The sequence below is a fragment of the Myripristis murdjan genome, chromosome 11 (assembly GCF_902150065.1).
Source record: "Myripristis murdjan chromosome 11, fMyrMur1.1, whole genome shotgun sequence".
NCBI lineage: Eukaryota > Metazoa > Chordata > Actinopteri > Holocentriformes > Holocentridae > Myripristis > Myripristis murdjan.
In genome coordinates this window covers 26,391,348-26,400,125 of record NC_043990.1, presented here as the reverse complement: position 1 = coordinate 26,400,125, position 8,778 = coordinate 26,391,348, and the positions used below count along the sequence as shown (strand labels likewise).

At 40.9% G+C, this 8,778-nt stretch overlaps 1 protein-coding gene across 1 annotated transcript; it reads left to right on the top strand.

The window, feature by feature from the left end:
• Positions 1-3,213: 3,213 nt before the first annotated feature.
• sh3bgrl3 (SH3 domain binding glutamate-rich protein like 3) lies at positions 3,214-8,300 on the top strand. The gene is made up of 3 exons (XM_030064011.1): positions 3,214-3,345; positions 5,599-5,766; positions 5,908-8,300. Exons 1-3 carry the CDS (start codon positions 3,301-3,303, stop codon positions 5,971-5,973), a joined length of 279 nt encoding a protein of 92 aa, XP_029919871.1. The 5' UTR covers positions 3,214-3,300; the 3' UTR covers positions 5,974-8,300.
• Positions 8,301-8,778: the final 478 nt, after the last annotated feature.

Below are 8,778 nucleotides of genomic sequence, written 5' to 3'. Positions count from 1 at the left end.
TGGCTTAAGCAAGAGAAAAGGATGAACAAAAGAAGAAGCTTCTCGCCCCTACAACCAGGCTACTTGGATTGCTCTTTAAGATGTTTACATGTGTACAACAATGATCAACATGAACAACACTAAATTGGCAATCAGCTGGCAGCACGGTGCAGCTGCAGGGCCGTGTTGGGAGCCAGGAAGGAGGAATGAGCCGGTGTCAGACAGATGGTCTTTTAAAGTAGGCGCCTTCAGTCTCCCATCCCATCACCAGCCACCACTAGAGTGCCTAGCCACCACCTGCAACTCAAATGCAGTAGAGAAAACTCACAACAAGGGTGAACAACCCCACCTATAGGCAGGGAGCATGAACAACAACTAAACAAAAACATTCAAATACAAATTATGACCCAGGGTCCTAACAGACAGTATAAGTAGATTTAGAGTTTGTAACATCAGACATGCTGAAATTATTATGTTAAAATTATGACCTCATACATTCAAATTTAAGACTAATGAATTTGATGCATAATATTTATAAAGTACAATTAAGGACATTCTTGATTTCTTGATGAATTCTTTATTTCTATGTTTCTGTCAACATAAACAAATTCATTTATTCATTCATTCATTTTCTAAGCCACTTAGAAAGTGTGCTGGAGCCTATCCCAGTGCTCATTGGGTGGTGGGAGGAGAAACACCCTGGACAGGTCGCCAGTCCATCCCAGGGCGGGAAGATAGCACACATTCTTGGAAAATCAATACAATATTTCAGAACATGATGTGATTTGACTGATGAGCTGTTCAGTGCTGTGAACAGTATAGACCTTCATTGAGCGTAATTTTGCAGTTTTAAAGAACTTCTACAGATTCGGGTTGAAGGTCTAGGACTTGGTCTTGGGGAAAAATGGAAGTGGAGAGAAATGGAATTTAAAGTCATTGTGTGGTGTGAAGAGTTTGCAAATAAAATTAAATCCAAAACTAACCTGCCTTCATGGAACTTGAGCTGGGCAGCTTCCCATGACTTTGGAAAAAATGTTTAGCCAAGCAAACAAAAACACAAAAAACATATCAGCTGGTATAATTTTAATGCTCCAATAAGGTATGTGTGGCAACAAGCTGGCAAGAACACCCTAACCCTAACCCTATATATTATTATGTTAGCACCTGATTCTTTTGTTGAAAGCCCGGGAGTCGATCTTCAATTTTCAGATGAAATATTTATTATGGTCACATAAAGTCAGGCAGAGCTGGTCTCAGAGTGACAGAGCTCTCGCAGGATCTCAGTCAGAATGAGCCCCGATATTAGGAAATGATGCACATTTATCTTCTTGGGCTGGGCCTGCCCCGTACAGAGGTTGGACTTAGACGCAACCGAGTATAATTGGCCAGTTACCCGGACATGGACAGGCCAACCACTGTCCGTGCGTTGTTCCTGGAATGTGTGACGCTAGTGTGTGTGTGTGTGTGTGTTGACGGGGCATGTATCTAATTCAACAGACCTAACTAACAAGATAGAGAAAGTACATCTGGTTCCTGGTTTATGTCTTCTGCTGGCGGTCAAGCTGTCCTGAACTATATAATACATTGGATAGTACAAGAAGCATTGAACTTTGAGATACATTGGATAATACAAGAGACATCGAACTTTAAGGCCAATTGTAACAATTATAGGAATACCACTCAACTATTAAGCTATAGGTGGCTGTGTGAATCTGCGCGTTGCACTTACAGCAGGAATACCACAGAAATATCACAGGCTGATTTATCCACCTAAGTGGAGAACCCTGTCAGAGCTGCTGGAATAATTCAATAATCTGAGCCTGAACGTGATCGGGTGGAGCTGTAACAGATGTGAAATATGTATTCAGTGATTGACAGCCGCATTAAAATGAGGCGAGAGCAAGGATGTCTCTCTGAAACGATACGTTTGTTTGCATATAGAGCGAAAAGTGCGTTTATTTGCATATAGAGTGGGAAAGCGTGTTTATTTGCATATAAGGCGGGAAAGTGGGATCCGATCACAAGTGGGCAGGTGGGACGCATTTGGAGACGCATGTTAATGCCAAGTGTGTACGGACGGACTGTTCAGATTTCTCAGTATGTAGTTATATTTTTTATGTAGTTAAATACTATAAGCCTGCAAAGTTAACTGCATTTTCCAGCCTCGCAACACTTCTAATGTGCCAGCATATGTGTAGCAGATTTTGCATCAATACAGCATTGTCAAATTACTGTATCATTACAGCATTGTTAAATTAACTGTGATACTATGGCTTTTTTACTGTAAACCCGTGAGGCCATGGATGAGCCTCCATCTCAAACCTGTGGGACTGTAGGGAGGACAGCAGTTTGCCTAAAGGAGCATGCGAAATGAGCAAAAGCTTGAACTTCCATGTGTCATATGTCTCTGAGGACTGCGGCAGCATCACTGGTGTGACAGGTGCTGTGGCCCACTATAGAGGAATCTCAGTCATAACCATGGTCCTGCATTTTAATGCCACCACATCATTTGAAACACCAAGATAACACAAAAATAGAGGTGTAATCACACCTTGTATTATATAATATGAAATCTGCCAGCTGTCCACTTTATTTTGATTGCTATTTTTGAGAGGAAATAACAGGGGGTGCCATGACGATTTTCCCTACCTGTAACTGTGCTTGTGTCGCTCAAAATCAAGAGCACGTTTCTCATAAACCCCATTGCTTCCTGTTGTGAAAGAAGATGTCCCCCTTCTTCTTGGCCTTAGAGAAGAGAATAAACATGCTGGAAGTATTTTACTAGAAATGCTAAAATTTAGCTCTGTTTGCATTCCACCAATGATTAGTTCACCTCCTATATAATTCCTACAGATGTGAATGCAGACACTGCTAAGTCTGGATAAATTTAGTTGTGCACAGAAGGAAATGCACTCTTACCCAATGAAATGAATAAGAACCTCATTTTCAAATGAATGACTAAGTGGTGCACTGTCTCTTTAAACCTCGTAGCGAATGGCGATTTTAGCTTGCCAGAATAAAAGGAAGCACTTCCGGTTAACGGTGTAGGATATTACTGGATTAGATTACATATATCGTTTATTTACATCAAATTAAGGTGTGGACATTCATAAAGCAAATATTAGATGAGAAATGTTAAGAGCATTATAAAGTGCTTCATTTCTGGATCAGTGAGAAATTTTTTCGCCCTTGTTTTTTGAAGGTAAAATAAAGACACTTCCGGTTTGGTCGTGGAGTAACTGTGTTTGACTTGACGCAGCCAAGAGAGGGAGAGAACTGGTCGCCACCAGAGACACAAAGGGACTGGAAAGATCTGCAAGCATGGGAGTAAAACTGTACTACACCACTGTAACGGCCTCAAGAGAGGTGAGTCCAGGGGGGCATTATTTACTACGAGAGATGATACATTTCTCTTTTCTGTGTCTGGTGACCCTAGCTAACGGTGCTCTGTCTAACAGACACACCCAATGTCCTGTCAATAGGTTCCTCTTGAATGTGGTACAGCGGGCCTGTACAACTCGGGTTCAATACGTATCAAAATTATCGTCTTATGAGGTTGCAGACGAGACTGAAGGCTGCATATAAGGTTGTTTAATGGAAGAGTTACCGTCTGCCCAGCCGACAAAACGCAAAGGACATGCACACTCGCACCACAGAGCACGGAAGTGTGCATTTTCCGTATTTTTGCTTTATTTACTTTATCGTAGCTAGTGAGAGAATATTTTCGTCAACTCTGATTCGCTAATTTTCCAGAAATGAAGTCCATTTAGCGAAATTTCATATCATGCTATTCTTAACACTATGATATTAATATAGCGCTATTCGCCTGCTCTGGGCAAGTGCAGAAAATTACACGCCAAACTTCATTCAGAATTGTGCCAGTTAATGGCTGCCTTTGGTTATCGATAAGAGCACACGCCCCGTACAACCTGCTTTCATTCATTTTGCTGATTATTCAGAGCCACTCTTCCAGTCGGCATTCATCTGACAGACGAAGCAGAGGTAGAGTTGAACTTTAGCAACCGGTTCACCTGTATTTCTCACAGTCATCTTGCGCCAAAATACTCCATAGTGGGCGGTAGCGAGCAGCTAGCAAACACTAAAAAGTTGAAGTTTTGCTAAAATAACAACAGCTGGGTAAGTAATATGTATGGCGAATTATGCAGTAAGTCCCGCAGATTCAGAAAATGGCTTCAGTTTTGTTTTATGATATGTGTACTCGTGTCTATAAGCAGGGAAATTTTAAATCGTCAGGTTTTTAAATAGAGTTTGGCGGGGGATATATTAATGCAGGTTAACGGCGTGAATCGCGACTAGCAGCAGAACTACACCAAGCCTCAGGAACCGCTAAAGCGGAAGATTGATTATCAGGCGACATCAGTGCATTGACAGTACAATGGAAAATCCCTAGTTAGATTAATTTTGGCCGCACATAATGAAAACAATAGCCTACCACAGAAGTGCACTGCGGTCAGACATCTGGTATGAATTAGGAGCGTGTGTGGAATTCAGCCAGTGCGGTAGTTTGGTGATCTGCAGACATTTTTACTCTGTTTTTGAGATTAGGTTTGAGCATTTTGCCTGTCATGAAAAAGGGAAATAAATACTAAGTTCCTTTTCATATTTCCAGTGGTAAAAGTTTCATAGTGCATACCATTGTAAAGCGTTTTTTACCAATATCTAGATAGTTTTTCCCAGTGGGCCACTTTTAATTTAGCTTTCACCTAAATGCTTAATATGAAAGTAGATTTAAAAAACAAAACAAAACAAAACAAAACAAAACAAAACAAAAAAACTTAAGTTTAAACATTACTTTCAGTTCCTGTCGACTATAATAGCCTTGCTGAGAGCACAAGCTAAAATGATTCAAATGAGCCTCCAAGTGTTGTGGCTGCACTTTGAAAAACAAGCAAATGTGATTCCTTCATTAGGGTTAAAGCCCTGTCGTTGGCCTTATAGCATAGGTGCACTGCCAAATACATGCCAGTCCAGCTGCTGAGTTGCCAGTTGGTCCCCAGCCTAGGCGTGGTTCTTTTACAAACACCCCCTCCCTGCTTCCTCATTCCACCATGCAGAGATAGCATAATATCCACGAGGTCTATTAATCATCTACTACAAGTCAGAAGGCCATTGTTTTTTTTTTTTTTAAAGGCCCAGGCATTCACCAGTCAACATATTACAGGAACACCTTGCCACAAATCTATTTGGAAACATTCAGTTCCCTGCAAGATGACAGTTTGATGAGTCTAATTTACAGCATCAATCAAATAATAATTATATCTTGTCAGTCATCGGTCTTTGCTACACTTCATCCCCTGAAACTTAAGTGGGTTTTGAAGTTTGATGGACGGCAATATTACAGCAGCATTTTTACATGAAATAGCAAGGTAAACACAGGGGTTAAAAATGACTATTTCATTACATTTAGGAGGTCTAACAGAGACACACATGAACCTAAATTAATGTCATCAGTAACAGCTATTTACTGTTGTTGCTATTTTGTGTGAAACTGGCTGCTGTTAAAGGTTCTGCAGCTTGTGGTTTAGCTTTTTGTCGTCTGTGGCTGCTGCTTGTTTATCTGAGTTGTTCATAGTTCTAACCAAAGCTTTTTTTTTCCAGGTCAAGGCTCAACAGGCACAAGTGATTCGAATCCTTGACAGTAAAAGCATCCAGTATGAGCTGATTGATATCTCTGTGGGCGGAGAAGTCCGCAATGAAATGAGGACCAAGGCGGGGAATCCCTCAGCCGTGCCCCCCCAGCTCTTCAACGAGGACCAGTACTGTGGGGTGAGCAGGCGTTTCTGAATTCAGGACCAGTGTCCCAAATAACAATAAGGTTCATTCCAGGGGCAATTTTTCCCCTGCTTGTTGTTTTTGTGCTGGTTGCATTTGGCATGGTTGACACATTTGGCATTTTCTTCTCCACAGAACTACGAAATGTTTTCCGAGGCAGTGGAGGCAGATACAGTGGAACAGTTTCTGAAACTGGCATGAGGCGGGGCAAGTGTCTTTCTCCACCTTAACCCCAACCCCAACCACCCTGTACCCTAACGGAGGTCCGTAACCCCTCCCTCTGCCCCGCTGGCAGTGCCCACCCCCCCTCAACGCCATGATAAATAATGCCAAATATCTACTATCAATCTACTGTCATACCTACTACAGCTAAATCAGAAGACCCACATTCCCAAACTGCACCATTAGACTCTAAACCACTGTTAATCTGTTTTCTTAATGTGCTAATATCCTCTTTTCTTCCTGTTCTTGCCACTAGACTCTTTCCCTGTTTGACACACTGTTACTTATTCCTCTTTGGCCAGCAGGAATCAATGGGGTGTCTAGATGTGTGGTAATTAGGTCAACTAATCTTGGCTGTAGCCACATGATCGCTGGAGATTAAACTAATCCACTGGGTAAAACATTCAACCTAGAACCTTCCTGATCCTCTGCAGACCAAACACAGACCAAATGCTTGGTCATCTTTCAGTCTTAACTACCTAATTGTCTTTTCCTGGCCTTCAGATTCCCATGTTGTTCATAACGGCACAGTATTTGTACTTCACGTAAGTGCAAACGCATATAGAAGAAGCAAAGGGTATTAAGTCTTAAACCTGATTAATGATGTGAAGTTCACATTTAAAGGTCTGCTCTGACTTTTGGGGGCTTTGTCTCACTGGTACCCAATATCTAACAAGAGGACTTGAACCGAAACATCTCTCAGTGTAGTATATATCATGTCTGGTGGACATGCTAATGCTTTAACATACAGCATGTTAGGATATTAGCAGGTGATAAGCTTCATCCTAAAAGAGAGAGAATAAGGAGTTGTAGCAGATCAAAGACTGGATGGTTGGTTAACTTTAATGACATGTCCAAACCTGTCAGTCGTGTTTAGGAAATTGGTAAAATTCACATTAAATTCAACAAAAAGAAAGTCATTCAGTGGCAGAAATTCTCTCTTCCCATCAGACTTTGAGTGTAACTTTGAGGAAGTGGACAAAGTTAGCCAGACAGCTAAAGTTTTGGCACTGTTGACTTGGCATGGACTTCACTAATGATAATGGTAGAGATTTTACTTAAGTTCTGACTCTCCAAGTCGTAGTGTTAAAATCAAAATCAACTTTGGATTACTAAAAGATTTTTAGTAGCATTTTTCATAGTGCTGATTGTGTCAGATTGCTTTACATACTGAATGCCAAAGCATTAGCATGCAGAGATGATGTGGTGCCAATCTTGTTACATACTGGGTCGGGGGACCAACAGGCCGAATCCCTCAAGAGTCAATGCAGTCCTTTAAAAACAACCCAACTGCAGTTGAACATTTTAGCAGATGGCAGGCTAATTTTAGCATCCAGCAGAAAACGAAAGCTTTTCTTAATAACTTGGTGCCAACACATATCTGTGATGCATTTTTACAGATGGATATTAACTGTAGTATTAGCTAAAAGCGTTGCTCACTTGCTGTCTTCAACATTTTTCATACTGTATGACTTGGATTAAAGTTTCATTCCTGGCACCGTGTGGCGCTCAATATTGTGCCCCGACTGGGCAGAAAGACGCCAAAAACTGTCAAAAAGTGGACTGCAAGGGATTGGACCGAAACAATGAGAATCTTCCAGCATCCAACCTCGTAGCTTATCCCGCTCCTGTTTACTCTGTTACATTTCCACTGATGGTCCCGGGCATGAAGATGCAGTAATGTGACTATGCACTGAAACCCTGCCTCATTCCGAACATCACACCACCAAGACCCGGTATTTTGTCTCTCTAGATTGATCTCGCTCAGTCTTAGCCTTAGGTAACACTCACTACATGGGAAAGACGAAGGCTTCACTTATTTCAGTGCTTTTTGTGTGTGTTTGCAATCCTCCAGTTGATTGATCCCAACTGGAATATAATGTGCTGTTTTATGTATTGACCTTCCTGTATTTTGTTTTTGTTGGGGGGTGGGGTTAAGTCGAGGACAACGTGGCTTCCTCATCTTCCCATCACACATCAGAACGCTCTGCTTCCATATTTGTGATGTTACATACTCTTTTGGTCTGGGATCCCTAGCAACGACAGCGTTCACACACAATGTATGTGCACTGTTCTGTAAGTCGATGGTAGTACATGTGTTTTGCTCTTGTTGACATGTATTCACTATAAACCATGTTTTAGACATTCCACGTCTCTTTCTGAGCTCCTGCTTTGCTTTTGGACCAATTCCCCTTGGCCAAAAAGAAAAGAAGAAAATAGGGAATACGATGCCTTTGTCTTCCAAGAAGATTGTGAAAAGTGATTTATGGGTTAAAAAAAAAATAAAATGGAATTGAGTCTACCAACGTGTGTTTTTTTTTTTTTTTTTTTTTTTTTTAATTTAATTTTATTTTATTAGTCTTGGCTACAAAGAGAATGTGTTTTCCCTGCAAACTCTGGCATCTCATACTTTCAATTAATATTTTTTGTAAAAGATTTTTTTTTTAATTCTTTGGCTTGTTGAAACCCCATTCCTGCCTTAGTGTAATAAATTCAAGTAAAATGTGTCATTTTGTATTTATAGAATTCAGTCCACATTTTAATGAGGAATTTTACAGGCCAGGGTGGGACTGGCTGCGCACTCCAAGGACTTTGTTTCTAATTTGCAAGTCACTGGAAGGTTTTGATAGGCAACACAGCCTCATTGCATGTAGTATTACATGCTTTGGTTCTGCACTACCAGAGTAGGTAGCAGTAATAATAATAGTAGCATTTTGTATGACTGTGTAAACAGTTGGATTGAATCATCATGGCAGGGCCTTGTCAATATTTCTATGATGCACA